We start from the raw sequence: 18,455 nt of genomic DNA, 5'->3' as shown, positions 1-18,455 counted from the left end.
GGCGGGCGCGGCCTAACGGTCACCCTCAGGCCGGCCCCGGGAGAAGGTCCTCGGCCTCCCCTCAGAGGAAGCGGCTCAGCCTCGCTGCCGGCCTACCCACCGCCGGCATCTCCTCCATGTCCCCTCGCAGGGTGAGCCCGCCCTCACCGGCTGCCAGGGCGGGACTGACTAGAGGTAGGACATGAGGGACTGAAAGTCGTAAGAACACAACAACAAACAAGGGGGCAAGCGGGGGGGTTAACGTGCATGTTTCCTTTCCTTCGACAACAACAAAAATTAATTGCCTCTCCCTTTCAGCCTCGGAAGTCATTAGTTTTTAGAGATACGCACATAAAAAAGGAAATGGTGAAAGCGGGCTGCAGAGGAGAGTATTGAGGTGCATAAGGAGAATATTTAAGTGCATGCTGTACTTACTGTGGTCTCTTCAAGCCCTGCTCCACACTCCATCCCCATACGACCACATCCCTCTGCCTCCATTCACCTCTCCAGCCCCCAGATACATATCCTCACACCTGGCCATCTCCTCTCTATCATTCCCAAACAGCAATCCCTACCTTTCCCTCAGCAGGAGCCCTGAATTTGAATGCAGCATTCAAACTTGTAGCAAGTTTCTACTTGTTCTTCTACCTCCCTGAAGCCTCTATAAGCTTTTTTTTTCTCCCTTTCCCAAGATATGGCAACAAAACAAAAGGAATTAAAAGTGAATACAAGTGCGTATTCAACATAAACACACCTAAGCTGAGTGAATTCCCATGTGGGATATAAGCATTAAGCTGGTTTTCTAAGAAGAAAGGAAAAACACACCCCCCCAAATGCTCTTCCATTATACTGCCCTTATGGCACCTGTTTCTGCCCCACAAGGAAATCCATTTCAAACAGAATTGGACAATGGGTGGTGTAAGTAACTCCCTCAACTTTCCATTAGAACAGGTGGCTGGGTGAAGTACTAAGAACCCATTAACAGGCCCAGCAGAGATCAAGGCTGAAGCAAGAGTTCAACCTTTGATGTAAAGCATCTGCACATCCATGTATATCATGTACAGTTCAATCAGACACCAACAAGTCCTATCACTGATACAGGAAAACAAGATGCCTTTTTTCTCCTGCATGTGACGCTTTCTATTCAAACTGCAACGTGAAAACCATCTCCCATATACTAATTTTACTCTTCATAAACCATAATGAAACTTTTCTTCCTTGTACCTGTTCACTTGAACTTACCTATGTCACAAGATTGTTTTTTTTATTAAACATGTAAAAAACAGCTGCTTAGAAAATGGCTTGGTCTGTAAAATCACATCCCTAAGACAGGCACGGACATTACATACACACACTTTATAGACTGAGGCAGAATATTCTTTTTCCTCCCTATTACCTGTTCATCAATTGCTTCAAGTAAAGTATTTTTTACAATAAGGTTGTATGTTTTAATACTTACAAAAGCAGCTCTAAATAAATGATACTTAATAAAAGATAATTGCCTTCCCTACAATCAAAAAATCCTCAAAATCCTGCAAGGATTGAGGCCTCTTCCATCTGTCCTTTAGGTGCAGTATCCAACATCTTAGAAATGTGCAATTTGGAACTCTGAAGAGAATAAAGATAAATCCGTAAGGCATTTCAGTCTCTTTTTTCCTTTGGGGTGGTGGTGGGTGGAAATAAGCATTTCTAGGGCTATTTCTTCAAGGGTGATTAAGTACTCCTCTCCAGTACTGTTTTGTTATTTCAGCAGCCGTTTTCTCTTTTTCAGAAGTGCATCTCGAAGCGCCAGCTAAATAAAAAACAAGAGCAGAACACTGAGGTAAGGAGACAACATCACTATCACATCAATGACCCTCTTCAATTTCTTCACCCTCAGAGAAAACCCCTAATAGTTTACCAGCTACAACTGGGAGCAGTAATTGGCAAATGGCAATGACTGCAGTGGCAGAAGCACTGTGGTTATTTAGCTAAACTCAATAGCACTTTAATTGTAAAAGTTGGGCTTAAAAAAAAAAATGCAGTACCTCATTAGCAGATCCTATATAAACAACAAGATTAGAGTAATATAAATTGTTCTTCCACTGACTCATATTCAACTAGAAGATATCAAGAAAAAACTTTAGTCCAGCTGAGAGGTAAGTGGCATTTTTTTAAAAGAACATTACAAAGCTCCTTTTCAAGGGAGCAGGAGGGACGCTAGAATTTCTGTAACTGCCATTATCACTCTAAAGACACTTTGTGACTTTGTTGTGTATTTCAGACATGTTTTAGTTGGTGGGAGGATTTAGCTCTTGACTACAGACAACAGTCCATTTTATTCTACCACCAAAGAGGGCAGCAGAACACAGTATAATAGAGCTAGGGTTCTTCAATGCACTTTGAAGAAGTAAATGCAAATTGTGGTCAACAGAACTGATGCTGTGGCCTAAATTTACTGGAAAAAAAAGTATGAAAAAACTCTTCTTTCACTGTTTAGCTGTTATACTTAAATTGAAAACATTAATTGGGACTAAGGACTGAAACCATTGAAGGTGGCTTTTCAGAAAAAGTGAGCCAGGTGTAAGAATCATTGTAAGCAACAGTTTCCTAGAAGTGCCTGGACCATTCATTTGCAATGTTTTTCTTGTGTTTTGAGAGCTGTGTTAATGCAGTCAGCCTTATTTGGGGTGAGGCAGAACGACAGCAAATAAAGAGACTGCAGAGGATATAAATCCAAGTCTTCCTGCTTAACAAACACTTAAGACATGTTCTCTCTACTGAGTCTATAAACAGTTTCAGTCTTGCTCCTATCAAGGCAAGAAACTGCAAATATACATTATCCTAATAATATGATCCTAGAAAAAACTCACAAAGGAGGGTCTGTAAAAGCAGCACCTGAACACACTCTAGCACAAGACAGAAGCTAGCAAGAAAACACAAAAATTAACATCACACAGAAACAAGACCCTTGCATAACTGGATTATTCTAGCAGTTTTTCTTGGAACATGTTCAAAAGAGTTCAATTTAATAGCACCCTGTAAAACCCTAGAGTGGCCATCTGTCAGGTTAGGTGAAAGGATTTTAAAGCAGATTCTTGTTGTTAGCACAGACTTAGCCAAGGTGAAACACAGCAGGGCAAGGCAATCTGCCTGCACCACTTCTCTGGCAGCAGCTGCCACAGTTCAGGCATTATCCCCAGCTGAGGTGTGTGACAAGAGCAGAGGGGTCCCTGTCCACACTCCATTCTTGACAGCTCACCTAACCCCTGCTCAGTGCCTTCAAGAGCAAGGCCATCCACCAAAGTTTCTGCCTTGTCCTCACATATCCCTTCAGCTACCCTTGGCACAGCTGCCTGCAGAAGCATGCAGTAACTGGACTACCAACTACGTGTTTGTAGCTTGTATAACCTTTCCCAAGGGCTGTCTGGAATCCTCTACCAGCCCTGTGGCCAGGCTTACAGCTGAGGAAGCAGCAGAGGGTAGGGGCTTCACCACAGAGATCAGCATTCTGTGAAGCTACAGTGGCAGGCTAAACTGCAGCCATTTCTTTTTTCCTCAACAGTTTCAAATAGGTGATAAATCGCATTTATGTTTGTGCTTTAAGTACATTTGTGACAAGCTATTAGACGACCTCAAGGCCAGGACAGATGAGTCCATAATATGATGGTAACAGGAGAAAGGTCAAAGAAAGAATATGGAGAGTGAAGAAACACTAAAAGCTTATCCTGGAAAACAGCTCCTACATACCAGGGAAACATTTCTTCTATCGAAGGATTATAGTCAGGGTTCTAATACAATCTTCTTTAATTAATATAATGGAAAACAAATCACATTGCCTTCCTAACCTACAAATGACTTTGCAACAGGGCTTGGTCCTCAACACATCTTAAAGAGAAGAGACTGACAAAATCATTCTTCACCACCACAACCTGTGATCTCTCCCCTCTGGGGTAAGATTCAAGGGAAGCCACCTAGCCCACAGTCCTTTCCAGCAACTAAACCATCAAAGTAAAGAGTGACAAGTTAGGGCACAGAACAGACAGCCCTTCACTTGCATTACAAGTTTACTGCTCAGACTGCCCCATCTATTTTCCACATTAAACATTACCTGTTTTTCCCTGAAAGAGCGCTTATTTTTTGTCCGGACGCTATGGCTGTATCTCATCATCATGAAGTTCTTGTGCTTTTGCTTTTCTTTGTTGGAAGAGCTGGCAAATGGGTTAATTCTGGTTTTCTTTTTCACAAATTCTTTTCTGTCTGTTTTTCCAGCCTAGAATAAACAACGTAATGTAATAACAGGGAGTAATTTTTTTTTTCCTACAGTTAACATCAGCTGCTAAGGTGACAGGTTCTATGGCAGGAACAAGAAATCCAGGTTCAATACGACTTTCTGTGTATAAGCTTTCTTCCATGCTGGCTCTATTAAATCACAGTGAAAGCTGGGTGTATGTGTCTTTATTTTCATTGTCACCTGTGACCAGCAAGAGGCTGTTTATCTGTTACAGTCCAGATGCAACAGCAAAAAACTATAGAAAACAGTTCTCAAAACCCAGAATGGCACCTGGGCAACCCTAGTAGAGATGCAGACCCCACCACCTCCTCCTGCAGGAGGCAAAAAACACAAACCCAAATCTAGCAAGAGAGAGAATATGAAATAGCCAAGATCCTCACCATTGCAGTTGCCAGTCTGGTCTCCTTGTCTGATTTAGGCTTCTTATGCAGATGTTCAATATCTCTGAGTGAGAGCAACTCTCCTCTACACACAAAAAAAACCCAAAAGGTCATCACACACAAAATTTCATCTGGCAAGAAAAACAAAAGGCCCTACAGACTTTTGTTTGTCTCTCACCCATCTTTTATGCCATTGTTTTCCTATGAAATTTCACACAAGCACTTCTTATGCTTTCACAGGCTAATCCTCATGCTTGGAAAAAGCCTTACACAAGTCTCTCATTACTGTTTTTCAAGTCCTGCTTTAACCATAAAGTTTAAGAAACTCTGGAAATACAACCATGAAATTACTGCTACACAAGCCATGCCTACTGGTGTGAACAAGCAAAACAGTCCCATAGTTCTCATGCACCCCTCTTGTCTTTTCTCCCAGCTACAAACAAATCCCCTGGGCCAAGAGCCCTTCTGGGCTGTGTGGCTGTTTGCCACATGTCACCAGGGGATACTGACCAAGAGCAGAGCTCTCTGCCCTGCTGCAATTAAATTCCGTTATCACCAGATTATAGGGAAGAGCAGGCACCCATCCACAGTCCATATCCTACCTGCCCTCCTCCTCTTCATCATCAATTTCAATATTTTTCCTCTTGGCAGCTTTGCCAGGTGCAGAATTAAGTTCTTTGGAGAGCTGGGCAAGGCGTATTTTGTGGAAGTCTTCTTGGGTTAGCAGCCTGCTTGTACTGACTGCTGCAGCTTTGGCTTTCCGTTCCTCTATGGGCATGCTTTTCACCTTCTCTGCCTGTTGGGAAAAAACAAGTGTAAAAGAAGAATCATCCAGAACTTTACAAACCACTTCTGTTCCATAATCCATGACCATTGCCTCCCAAATGCCTACGTAGGGGAAACGTTGTTGAGAAATGCTACAGCCACCTGTTAGGATTCTTCATAGTCTTATATCCAACGTGCAGCATTAGAATAAAGCAGTACTTCCACTCCTTCATACTTCAGCGTGAATAAAAGCACTCATGTAAATATCATCGCTTTGAAGGACTTAAGCCCTGGGACAGAATTCCCCCATCTCTCCCCCTCACCCTACAAACATGCACACTTCAGCCTCACTGATTCCCATCAAATTACTCCACAGCCCTGCGTAGTTATGAGCAGCCACATGAAGGAACAGAGCAACAGAATCTGGTCTGTTGTTAACAAGACATATTTGTATTTGGGGTAGAAGACACTTAGAACTCACTACTTCTTGCTGCTCCTCATCTGAGGAGTGATGGACATCAATCCATTCTCCATCTTCATTATCTTCTTCCTCACTCAGACTAGCACTTTCCCATCCATCTGCTCAGGGGAAGAAGTGCACAGTGGTGTTAATACAGATTCGGTTTAACTGCTTGAGTTTGAAATAATTACAGATTGCATCACAGGCTCTCACCACCTTTGATTACCTATCAGCTAATTGCATTTATGCCCAGGGACATGCTTACTCAACAGGCAAGCTGTAGGGTCTCAGCTTAGACATTCCAACTTAGACATCCCATACTTAGACATTACAAAGACATAAGGTAGTTCACACATCTGATGGCTATTTGTCAAGATTTTAAGAAGCAATGTGATTTATAGCTAAGTTACTTCCTACAGCACATGCCTGGCTCTTCACTGTTGTTCAAACCGACTGATGCGCTAAAGCTATCAGCTTCAGAAACTGAAGCAAAGATTGTTACACTAATCACTGCATTCACAGGCATAAGAAACATGACAGATCAGGGTGTTTGTTCCTCCATTGCACCTCCACTGCACTATCTCCAGTGCCCTCAGGATGGAGTAAAAAACTCTTAGGGCTTGATTTTCAAGTCCCTCTCCATCATTTTTTTCCTCCTATTCAGGCAAGGGTTCCAGGTTGTGTGGAACATTTACACAGGAAGTGAATTAAAGAAGCCAAATACTATTTCAAAGTACTATTTCGGTGTCTTATAATACACAACAAAAACTTTTCTTTAGGAAGAGCTGAACACATGAAGTTTTACAGCTGTACAATATCTGTCCCTCTGCTTTTCCATCCCTCAGTGTCTATCATACAAAGCAACGCACAGTAACTAACTTAGTGGATAGCCTGCACTACCTCAAGGGTACCATCAGTGCTTCTTAATGGACAAATACAGACACGTGCAGGTGATGCAGCACATGACAGCAGCAAATGAAATGCTCAAACACCAACTTTTACATCCAAATACAATCTTAGTGACAATGATGCTCAAAATAGATGTGGTAAAGGAAAAAATGCCAACCTTCATCTTGGCTTCCTCCCTTTTCCTTCTGATTCTCAACATCCAGTACTTCTGCTCCTGGAATATAATCTTTGGCATCTAGTTCTCCATATTCATGAATCCTGGCTTCCAACGAGGCCTCAGTAGGCTTACCCTGTAAGTTAACAAAACACATGTTAAGCAGGATGCTACTTTTAATGCCCATAAACCCCTGAAAAAAAAAACTGGGGCAGAGGAGGGTGCAGGTAGAAAAGAAATTCTGCCTGATAAAGTAAGAAAAGATCTTGAATTACTAAAAAGTTGAATGAACTTGTCCTGGTTTTGTGAGGATAGAGTTAATTTTCTTCTTAGTAGCTACAATAGCTGTGTTTTGGTTTCAGAATGAGATTTGTTATGAAAAGAATGTTGATCAAGTACTGATGTTCTGAGTTGCTGCTGCAGCCCAAGGCCGTTGTGTTTGGCTAGTTCACAGCTGCCTTAGGACTGGGAGGGAGAAGCACAGAAATTAGCAAAGCCAAAAATTGGCATTTGGATATGGCAATGAGATATTCCAGATCATAGCACGTCATGTTCAGTGTATTACCCAGGGTTAACCAGATCAGGGGTATTCTCTAAGGAGTCACTAGGGGTCATGCTTCCAAAATTGTGGTTTTGGGACTGTCTTGGCTCCGGGATCACTGGCTGGCACAGGCTGGGCATCAGTCAGCAGGTGGTGAGCAATTGCACTGTGCATCACTCATTTGTATATTCTGTTATTACTGTTAATGTCACTATTATTTTATTTCAATTAGTAAATTGTTTTTATCTCAACCCACAACTTTTCTTACTTTTACCTTTCCAATTCTCTTGCCTACTCTCTGGGGGGGAGGCAGAGAGTGACTGTGGTTGGCTGCAAGCTAGAAGAATGAAACCATCACAGAATTCTAGGAAGACAGTCAGGCCTTTGTAGCATGATCCTTCTGTCAGGGAGTTTGATAAATTGGGACTAAGGAAATCATGAAGTAAGAGTAGGCCACATCAAAATGCAGCAAGGGAGCAGGCAGGGGAAGAACACAGGCATGATTCCACCTCTATCTCTAGTGGCTGAGACCAGTTCTCATCATCGTTTTTGAGCACATGAGCCTACATTTATAGTGAATGCACATAAAACACCTACCCTGAATTTCTTCTGCAGCATCTCGGGATTCAGAGAACGGAAAAGGTGTATCAGAGTTCTTGCAGACATCATCACATCTACCCAGAAATAAACAGAGACAAAAGTAAGTACTGAACAGCAGAATTCTGAGCAAACCGAAAGCCCACTCAATCAGTATTTACAGCCTGCTCATGCCTCTTCTGAAGTTACAGCTCCTTCTGATTTCTCCAATGCAGGATCCAGCTCATCTTTACGTTTAGGTCTTTACTAGCAAGGCATTTTCATTCTTCAGTGTCAATTAGTTCCCCTGCTGTAACTACCCTTGACTGTTTTATCTCATATATATACATTCAAAATACAGAGAAATGCAGCAGACATACTGAAAATGATACTTCTCAGCCCACATGAAAACAAGACATCACTATTATGATGGCTGTAACAATGCAGGACCTGATTATACAGGGAAAAAAAGATCTAGAAATCATATCCATGCAATACACTTACTTTTATTTTTATGAGTCTTGTACTGAACGAGGTCTTGGAGCAGATCTTCGGTCATGGCTAACGGACATCTCGCGGTGATTTCTTTTATCGCATTGATTCTAAAAAAAATGGAAGTTAATTATTTTCTGAACACCACAGCTGGGAGAGACTCCCAGTGGCCCAGTAATAGACTGAATTATCTGAAACTTGAAGAGCTTTACACAGCATTTATACAACATTGAGTATAAGAAAGAAAAAACATCACAAGGAGCTGTCTGTGCCATAGTTCTCCAAAATCCTCCATCTTTGGCCCATACTTTATTCTCCAGCTATTATTTTTTCTGATCCTAGGCCTCAAGATTCTGCAAGTGAATTCTGGGTCCAGACAGACAGGAAAAGCAGTCAAACAATCACCAGGCCAACGAAAAATAAAAAGGAAAAAAATAAAATCAAGAAACAGTTCTAGAGTCAACTCTGAGCAGGCTAAGGACAGTACAACGCAACAAGTCCGTGGGCTCACACAAGTTCCCTTTTAAACCACCTTCAAGCACACCCTTAGCACGCTACAGTACCTGGTTTCAAACCATGCCAAGAGGAAAAGGAATAGCTCACAAAATATTCAGTGTGTCTACACACAAGAGTCTGCCCCTGTTGAGTGTTCCGTCTTCAAGGACAGTTCCTCGCTCTCCTACATTTACTGATCATTTTCTACTCTGCTTACCCCAGAGCTTTCACAAACACCCCTCTTGATTAGCCAAAGAAAAGACATTACACCTTCACTAACAGCAACATTTCAGTTTGTTGCCAGTAGCAAAACTTCATCCACAAGAAGTTGAGTCCTGAACTATAATGCTAGCCACTCACTGAGTATATAACAACATATTAATTCACAGACAAGAGGTCTGCCCTCAAAGTAGAAATAACAATATCCAGGAAGGAAGAAAGATACAAAACCAAAAAACAAAGCAAAAGAAAAACCAATGCACCATCATGAAACCAAGAAAAGTTAAGTCACAGCAACTCATCATTCTGGGGAATTTAAAAACACTGCCAATAAAAATAAGCTAAGTTTATGCTGAGATACTGTCCTAACTTGTTTTTATTCAAGTAGTTTCTGAAAAGCATAGTACACATGACAGGAGTAAGTTGCACCTGCTTTAAAAAGAAAAATACTTTATGAGATTCTGTACTCACCCTACAGTCATGACCTCTCCGGAATTCTTGTCAGTGACAAAGTTGTTGGCAATGGTCATTAACACTGACTGGATAATCTGAAAATAAGAAAAAAGGTTACAGAAATTTAATCCATACTTAACAAAATGGTGAAAATTATTACATACTATTAATTAAAATGCAACAGAGCCCTCTTCACAGAAAGGCAGAGCTCAGGACTTGTCACTACAACCTGCAAATATTTTCTAGATACAAATTTTCTTGCAGAAATGAAGACATCAGACATAGGTGGTTTTCCCCCCTCTATACAAAACAATTCCTTGGAAATTGCAGAAGTAGCTGAAATTACCACAAGCTTTTGAAAACCAAGGGTCTGCTCAGATTCCCTTTTCCCCCTCCCCACAAATGTACTCAGTTACATGTGCACGCTGGCCTGCTGTCCATTTCTAACATTACCAAAGATGGGAAAAGTACTGACCTCAGGTGGTACTAGCTGATGCGAAGCTTGTGCAGCAAACAGGAGAATCTTTGTCACCTCTGGAGGAAAAGCAAAGTGGGAAGATGATGTGAAAGTCTATTGCTGCAGCTTAGTCTGTCCACTTAGCACATCCACCAAGAGATGGTCACCATCCACTCAACAAGCTGCTCAGTCTAATTCTCAAAGCCATTTCAGTCAAGAGTGATTTGGGACAACCACTTCTCATCTCCTACCAAGCATTAGGAACTCACCTGGTCTCCACTCAGGCAGCAGGGCAGGCTCATATTAGCCAGCTAAGGTGAAACTAAATGCTCTAGAACTAGAATGAAACACCAGTCAAACCAAGCAGCAAGAGGCAATCGTGCTTTGCTCAACTACTCAGGATTTGCAAGGTACTAAAGAGTCAGTAAACTCACTTCGTTCCATTGCTGGAATTTCTCAAACACTCAGGTACAGAGCATTGAGTGCACACAGCCTCTGTACAAGTCCAAGCACTTTGCACTTCTGGCAGTCAGGGCCTTTTACTTCCTTCACCCACACTCTCTGGACTACTCCTACTTCTCACTACACTGCTGCTCCCTATTCATTTACAGCACCACTTCTCAGAACTGACTGCACACACGACATGATGGACCAGCAGCGTTATCTACTAGTAGCCACTTACCTCTCTGATGGGGCTGGAGGAATCTCTGAACGAAGGGGTAGAAATTAAAAAGAAAAAGCTGCAAGAGAGAAGTTGTAATAGGTTAGCTTCTTGTCTTTTAACCTGAGATCACCTTCTTTGGTTGATGTGCTGTAAAACAATCACTGGATTCTACACAGCTTGCTCTCCAAATGCCTTGGATTTTATTGTATGACACAATCCTTTCTCTTGAGTTTGGTATCTGTGGAGTTGAGGAAATTACTTGTACAAAGGAAATACAGGACTCAATCCCAAGCTCTGAAATACAGAGTGGTTCTTGTCAGACTGCACAGAATGCAAATTAGGGCATTCTGCTGCACGATCCTACAACATGCCACTTCTCTCTGCCTTGGGGACACAATCTTATCTCCCAAACAGAAGGACTCTAGTAATTTTGATCGCACTTTGGCTGTACCTCAGAGAGTGCTGCTCAGGAGCAATTCCTAGACTCCTTTGAAAAGCCTTTCTCCTTTGAAGAACCTCCCAGGAGCACACAGGTCTTGGAAAAAAATATATTCTCCTCTATTTATCAGACAGCTCAGCTATTCCAGACCAGCAGCTTTCTCTAGCAAACCTCACTTGGTACCACCCAAGTCTACACCATTGCGCCATTCCACGAGGCCCACTGGCAACTGACTACACATCTGCACTTTTCAACATACAGCAAAATTAAACCTCATTTTTGAGAGGCACAAGGCCAAGAGCACCCCACCACCCAAATTAGGCTGGTTACCATCAGACCATTATAAAATTACCAGTGTATGTACCTCATGTATTCCAACTAGCCTAGATATTAGGTCCATGAGCATCATCTTCACTTCAAATCGTTCCTTACAGTTCTCCAGCTGCTTCAGCAATTTCTCTGCAAAGTCTAGAAGAAGCAGTAACAGATTTGAGGTAGAATTAAAAGAGCATAATGCAGAACTCAGCTGGGATTAGGTTAAAAAAGGCAGTCAGTTTGGTTTGGGTTTTTTTAAGCCCCAGTGCTTTTGCACAGAATTAAAAGGCAGACAGAGCACTTCTCCCAGTGGGCTATTTTTCTTCTCCCATGCCTAGAAGGATTAAAGCTGTGCACACGTTCAGCAGAAAGGAAAACTAATCAAAAGTTCCACAACATTGTAAGCACAGGGTCAGTACATAAAGCTAATTTTTTTTTTTTAATACATTTTGGGTTCATATGAAAAACAAAATCCCCAGAAGTTCACTAGATCAGAGTAAGACCAAGTCAAGGGCTATTAGACAAACATCAAACTAGTAATGGAAGTGCATTTTTGAAGGGGGTAAGCTGAAGAAGCTATAGTAGATAAACCACTCTTTTCACACAAATTATGGCCTTCACACATACAAGAAAGAGGTAGAAAGCCACACCCTGATCTGTAGCAACCTGAAGCAGATGATGAAATATTGCTCATTCCTTGTCTGACTATCTACAAGCATTCCACTACAACAGGATTGATGTCACTTCTTTGAAGTGCTAAGAACCTCTAGGATAATGCACACTTCAAGTGTCACATTTATATCTACTTGAGACTTTCATTCCCCTTGCAAAGCTGTGCCTAAACTTCAGTGTCTGGGATTAACACAACAAAAACTGACAAAACACAGTGCGTGCTTACCTTGGGGATCATGAATCAAGTGAATAGCCGAGAAGTTGAACACCTCTGGCTTGCTCTTCTTCTTCTGTTTCTGCATGGCAAAAAGAGAAAAATAAATTTTCTTTCTGTGAAAAAACTGCAAGCTCTTCCATGTCAGGCTGCTGTTCAAAGCTGCTATTCATCATTGTTCCTTCAAAAAGAGGGACTTGGATTAACAAATAAACCGTCACTCTTTACAACAGCATAGGGTTTTCAGCCACCCAAACTAAGAGGCAAGAGGAGCTGCATTAAAAACTTAAGTCTCAAGACACCACATACTTTAAATTACAGGCCCACACAAAGGGTACCTGGAGAAGAACTAATCCACAACTTCAACACTAAGTTTGTTTTGAAACAGCTCTTCTGCCCACAAACATGGCATATGCCTGGCCAATGGATGCTAGAGCACTTAAAGACCTTCACCTAAAAGATGACAAAAGTTAGCTAAGATGACAGGGATAACAAGATTTCTGCACTTGAAGGATAAGCTAAAATGCTGGTGAGTCTGACTCTGCTCTCCTCACCTTGAGAACCTTCATTGCTTTTTCTAGTTTCTTCTTGCGCTTGGTGGTTTTCTTGTTAGTTGCATACCGCATCATCAGATCCCTGGCTGTGGGAGCATCATCCTTGAGTAAGAATGCAAGGAAAACAAGAGTCAAGCTTCAAATGGGAATCAAAGAAACCAAAAGTATCAATAGTTTGCAGGGTCATTTACTATAATCGAAAACTCTCCCTCTTCCTAAATTTAATCATACAGAAATACTAGCATTTAAAATCCCAGTTCCATAAAATTAGCCACACACCTACACACAAGTGATCACAAACACTCAGCAGCACTTAACACAGTAGTTCATCCAGCTGGTTAATTAGAGAGTATTGTTCAGTCACAGACAACTCATGATATCCTGTATGAGGAGGTGCCAGATGGAAAGCTTGTTATCAGCCTTCCCAAGGTAACTGAATTAGGTTCATTTGTACATGTACATTAAGTGGAACACAACAAGAAAAACAAGACAAAACAGCCAGCTAAAAAATTAAGCCAGCTTCCAATGCAGCAGGTGAAAGCCTCTTCCCACAACTCCACATCACACATTCAGCAATTCAGTCTTCCTAAAGCAGACTGACCAGCCCCTGCTTAGGTCCAGGTGAATTCCTTCCTTCACAAGGAGAAGAGGAAGGCAAAGGAGCTCTTAGCATTATTCTTCAGACAAACAGCAAAGGCATCCTACTACCAGCTGGGTCCAGCTGTCTAAAACTCTGAACTTTTTTTGTGGATTGTAGAAACATGTGGAGTAGACAAGATGGAAAACTGAAGTAACACAGAAGTGGACAGGCTGGCAGAGCGAGGGTCACTGGGATAACAGACCTATCAGAGTCTGAAGAACAGAGAGGAGAAGATGTATGCACAACACTCACCTCAGATTCTGAGTCACTGTCTTGTTTCTCATCTTCGTCTCTCCCAAGAAAGAACTTTAAACTAGCAACCAATACCTGAAAAGCAAAGTAAGTTTATGTAGGACAGGACAGACTGACAAGAGTATTTACAACAGCCCTACATCTCCATCTTCGGTTATGCAGAGACTCTCCCAATTGTTTATAGGCATGGATACAAACAGAAAGCAAAACAAATCACAAACTGAAAGCCACAAGTTTTTTGCAGACACACCATCAATTTCTGCTGCCCATCCTCAACAGTCAGAGGTACACAAAGAGTCAAAAAGCAGCCAGGCTTCTACAACACCTGGAGCCAGTTTAAAGGTGCAAATTCTCTTCCTGTCATTCTGCAAATCAATTTCAATCTAATTGCTCCATGCCAACATGATCAGGAACTCCTGCACAGCTGATAGCCAAGACAGTGCTCAGAACTCCAAACTTCTGTTAGTTTATGTGGGCTTGTTGGTGGGGTTTTGTTGTTAGTTGTAGGTGGTTGGGTTTTATTGAATGGAACAGTTTTAAGACCTTCACAGTGGAAGAACTTGTCCCAAACCATAAAACATTTCTAAAACCTCCAGCAGTGCAGAACTGACAGATGACAGAAGGCCTAAGACTGACTCAAGCTCCAAGCCTGATAGCAGCTCTCTTACATTTTGCAAATGAAGCTTTACAGTGCTGATAAGGAGGCGATATTCTGACAGTCTCTTCTGAGCAGCAATGGAAAGTACATGTACCCTCCCTACACCAGCCTGCACTCTTTGTGAGACAAGCTTCCAATTGTGCTCCTCTGTTTGTAAGAACCACATGCTGCCTCCTGCCACAGAACAAGTAGCATTTTAAAAATAAAACCAACAGAAAACAAATAATCAGTGAAGCTTGTTAGTAATTACAGTACTGAAATCAAAAGTTGCATCCACAGGAAAAACATAGGTAACACCCAGTTTCATCAGGTGATTTCTGTTCTCACCTTTGTCACTTTGGAAAAGCAGGCAGTTGTGATGACATTTACTGTTTTGGCATCATTCCTGGGATAAAGCAAAACACCTGTTACTTTGAGCTTAGCAATTTTAAGTCACTCTCAGAAAATTAAGTCTCACAAAATGTGAGTCCTAACAATCAGGAAGCTTCATTAGAATCAAGTCTCTCAGTGCTCCAAGTAGATTTGCAAACAAAGAAATTACACTTTTGTCATTTCTCTTATTCTTGTAACATAGCAGTAGCTTCATCTACATAAACAGAGACTTGTATTCCATCCGTTCACACTGTGACTGAAGGGACAGAAACAAGAACCTCCAGTTAAATAACTGAAGACAGATTACCACTTTTTCCACTGATAAAAAGAAAATAAACTCCTGCCAGGTAAAAAAAACAAAAAAAACCCAAAAAAAAACCAGTGCAAAAAAACAAAAAAAAAAAACCAAAAAAAACCAACAGTGTGGAATTCTGACTCTTATTAGAAAACTCAATAGTTGAGATGAACTATACTTCAAAAATAAAGATTTATAAGAAATAAAGCTACAGGAATTAGTTTGATTTTATACCAAGTTCCACATACTTACAAACACACTTTTTAAAAATGCAGGAGTCTACCTTTCAGCAACACTATTTTTCAGCAGTCCCTGTTTTCTATCTAGATTAGATAGAATCTAATCTATAAGCAGCAAACACTGCTCACCATTAGTGTCACTTGTTGCATTTGTATCTCTCTAGTTCATTTTTGTGCAAGAACCAAGAACAGCAAAGGAATTAAACTGAACTGCTTAAGAGCCTTAACACATTTTTACAGTCAAGAAGCAAGCAGGAGTCAACAGACCCACATCTTGTCATGCAGTTTACTGCTGAAAAACATCTGCTCTGGCATTCTGTAACACAACAGAAGAATTCAGCATCGTATTAGGTACAAAACAGCAACTGATAGTACTCCGTGTGCTTTTACTCCTTTCAATACTTAACTAGGCAACAATTTTTCAGGCTGCTATCTACTAAAAAGAAGAGCTATATTATAGCTTCACAAAATACCCCAAAACTCAAAGCACCCATTGGATCAGTCTTCTAGAATGAACTTCGACTTAAAACAACAAGAAAAAGAAAAAAAAAAAACAAACAGAAATCCTCTTTTGACTGTACACAACCACCTGTATGCTAATATTACCAGCTTTTATGTGCAAAAAGAACTTACAGACTTAAAGCAATAACAAAATCAAAACTAGAATTCCTCTTTCCACTGTACACAACAAGCTGTATGGCAATATTATCAGCTTTTATGTGCAAAAGCTCAATAAAGTGAGCTGCACACACCTTCTGTTAAAAAAAGCTTTGTGCAAAAGCTGAAGGAAGTGAGCTGCACACAGCTTCTGTTTCAAGTGCAATACATACAATTTACATACCATTTTCAACTAAAATGTCAAAAATTAAACCAAATAACTCTGAGGCTTTATGCAAGACGGTATTTCTTCCCAGCTAAATTACATTCTACAAAATACAGCCCCAGTAGAACACAAGGGAGATAGATATAATGAAGTCACAGCCCGCCAGTGTTACATTTTGCACTAGACATGGCAGGTGATGCCAGGATGGCTGCCCCACAACAAACTGGGAATCAGTACGAGTCTGCCAGACCTACCAAATATTCCTTCTGTAAAGTTCGATCATCACATCCAGAGATATCTTTGCCGCAGTGGGATTGCTGTCTCTCAACATAGTATACATGAAGTTTTGCAGTGTCTGAGAAAGACATTTGGAAACATTTAAGTCTTTCACAATATCAAGAGATGAAATGGAAATATATCTGAAAGCTACAATACTTACTGTGTTCACTTTGTTGTTTTTGTGTTTAGCATTGACATTCTTAATGTCTGACACGATGTGAGTATACAGAGTCTGCAAACGGAGAGATCACAAGTCATGCAGAGAACAACGCAGATAAAGTCTCCAAGTACTAAAATGAGAGACCGAACTTATCACCACCAAGAGTATTTTCCCTTTTAAGTTGGAAAAACAACAAGAAGTTGTCCTGTAAAGTCTCACATATACTTAATGTTTATGGATTTGGAAAGTACACAAACAGTGAGGCAGGAAAATGAAAAGCATGAAGTATGGCTTTAAAAAAAATCCCAGATCCAGTTTCATTCAGGCCCATTCTGATGGCCAACTTCTTAATTCTGGTAGCAGAAAACAAGTATTTTCAACTTTTATGGCAAAACACCTGAAATACTGCTTTAACTAGCAGCTGGTTTGGTTTTGGTTGCTTTACTCAGCAGTTCTCACAAAGAACTAAGAGCTGCTCTGACAGCAACGTGCTTATGGTTTTCATCTGCAGTCGCATCCAAGCTGCTCAAATCCAAACGGAGGACAGGCCTACAGCTTGCAACAGCGTGGTCAAGCTGTTTACAGCAGCACGCAGACCCGGGTCTTGCCTCTGGCACCATCAATCGCTGAAAAAGCAGAGCTATTTTCAACTTTCTTATTTTGTTAGCAAGGAAAGAACAGCCTCCTGCCAGCGCTGCATTACTTCTGGCAAGTTGGTCAGAACCCACTGGAAGTCAAAAGCCTTGTTTGTTTGGGTTTTTTTTTAAGCAAGGCTTACCTTTCGTAGGAGCTTATCATGACACCGCAGCAGTTGAAAGAAGAGCTCCAACAAACTCGTTGGATTTATCAAATTCTTGTTTCTTAACAAGATCAAAGCCTTACAGAACGTCTGTAAGAGAGAAACACACAATCAGAACCAGAATGTCATAATGCCTCCCCCTCCTTTCCATCTTTATTCAAAAGCAAACTGTAAGCTCTCATTTCACATTTAAAGGGTCTATTTTAACCTCACGACTCTGTCTGCCCAAAACACCTTCTGGTGTGGGTCTTACCATGCGCAGGTCTGCATCCAGGACCGTGTGGTGGTAGGACAGCAGGTCCTTCAGCTGCTGGGGAAAGTTGGCCATGTGTTCCGGGTAGCAGTGAGCAACCTGGGCAGAGACAGAGCCAGCTGAGAGCTCTAGTAAAAACCCCGGGACAGGGAGAGATATCGTAAACAACCAATAAAACTATCATTGTTCATATAATAACAATTTGCTATACACAATGAAAAGTTCTCAATACTCAGATGTAAGAGATATGGTGCAATTTAATTTTTTTTTTTACTTGTACCAAATGCTCAAAAGAACAACTCTTGTTTTTGGAAAGTGACAACATTGCTGCAGAAATCCTGGGCAATGAGTGGGTTTAGGGCAACTCTGTCAGGGCTACAGCAGCAAAACCAGGTGAAACAGCGTGTGCCGCTGCGCTCAGAGCTGTGAGACACCGGGGCTGGGGAAGGGCTCCCGGCCAAAGCTGTCCCTCAGCAGGGCAGCGCTTACCTGTGCCAGGAACATCACCAGCTCCGCCAGCTCCTTACTGGGCTTGTCGGGCTGGAAGGTGAAGATCTCCACATGGGACTGGTAGTGGTGGTACTGCTGGAGGAACTGAGCACACACACACACACACACACAGAGGTGAGACCACTAACGCCTGTCCCCCAGACCCGCAGCCCACCTCGCCCCCG

General features: G+C 41.5%; 1 protein-coding gene across 1 annotated transcript; it reads right to left on the bottom strand.

The window, feature by feature from the left end:
• Positions 1-1,677: 1,677 nt before the first annotated feature.
• SDAD1 (SDA1 domain containing 1) lies at positions 1,678-18,375 on the bottom strand (the record flags this gene model as incomplete). The annotated part of the gene is made up of 21 exons (XM_010172730.1): positions 1,678-1,771; positions 4,070-4,231; positions 4,633-4,717; positions 5,235-5,428; positions 5,879-5,976; positions 6,924-7,056; positions 8,059-8,135; positions 8,542-8,639; positions 9,715-9,791; positions 10,172-10,230; positions 10,836-10,893; positions 11,621-11,724; positions 12,470-12,539; positions 13,012-13,113; positions 13,904-13,978; positions 14,889-14,946; positions 16,545-16,645; positions 16,730-16,801; positions 17,508-17,618; positions 17,782-17,880; positions 18,271-18,375. Coding segments are annotated over 21 exons (1,989 nt in total), but the record flags the coding sequence as incomplete, so codon positions are not given.
• Positions 18,376-18,455: the final 80 nt, after the last annotated feature.

The sequence above is a fragment of the Antrostomus carolinensis genome, unplaced genomic scaffold (assembly GCF_000700745.2).
Source record: "Antrostomus carolinensis isolate BGI_N321 unplaced genomic scaffold, ASM70074v2 scaffold24517, whole genome shotgun sequence".
Lineage (NCBI taxonomy): Eukaryota > Metazoa > Chordata > Aves > Caprimulgiformes > Caprimulgidae > Antrostomus > Antrostomus carolinensis.
The sequence above is the reverse complement of the archived record's forward strand: the minus strand, read 5'-3'. Positions and strand labels throughout refer to the sequence as shown.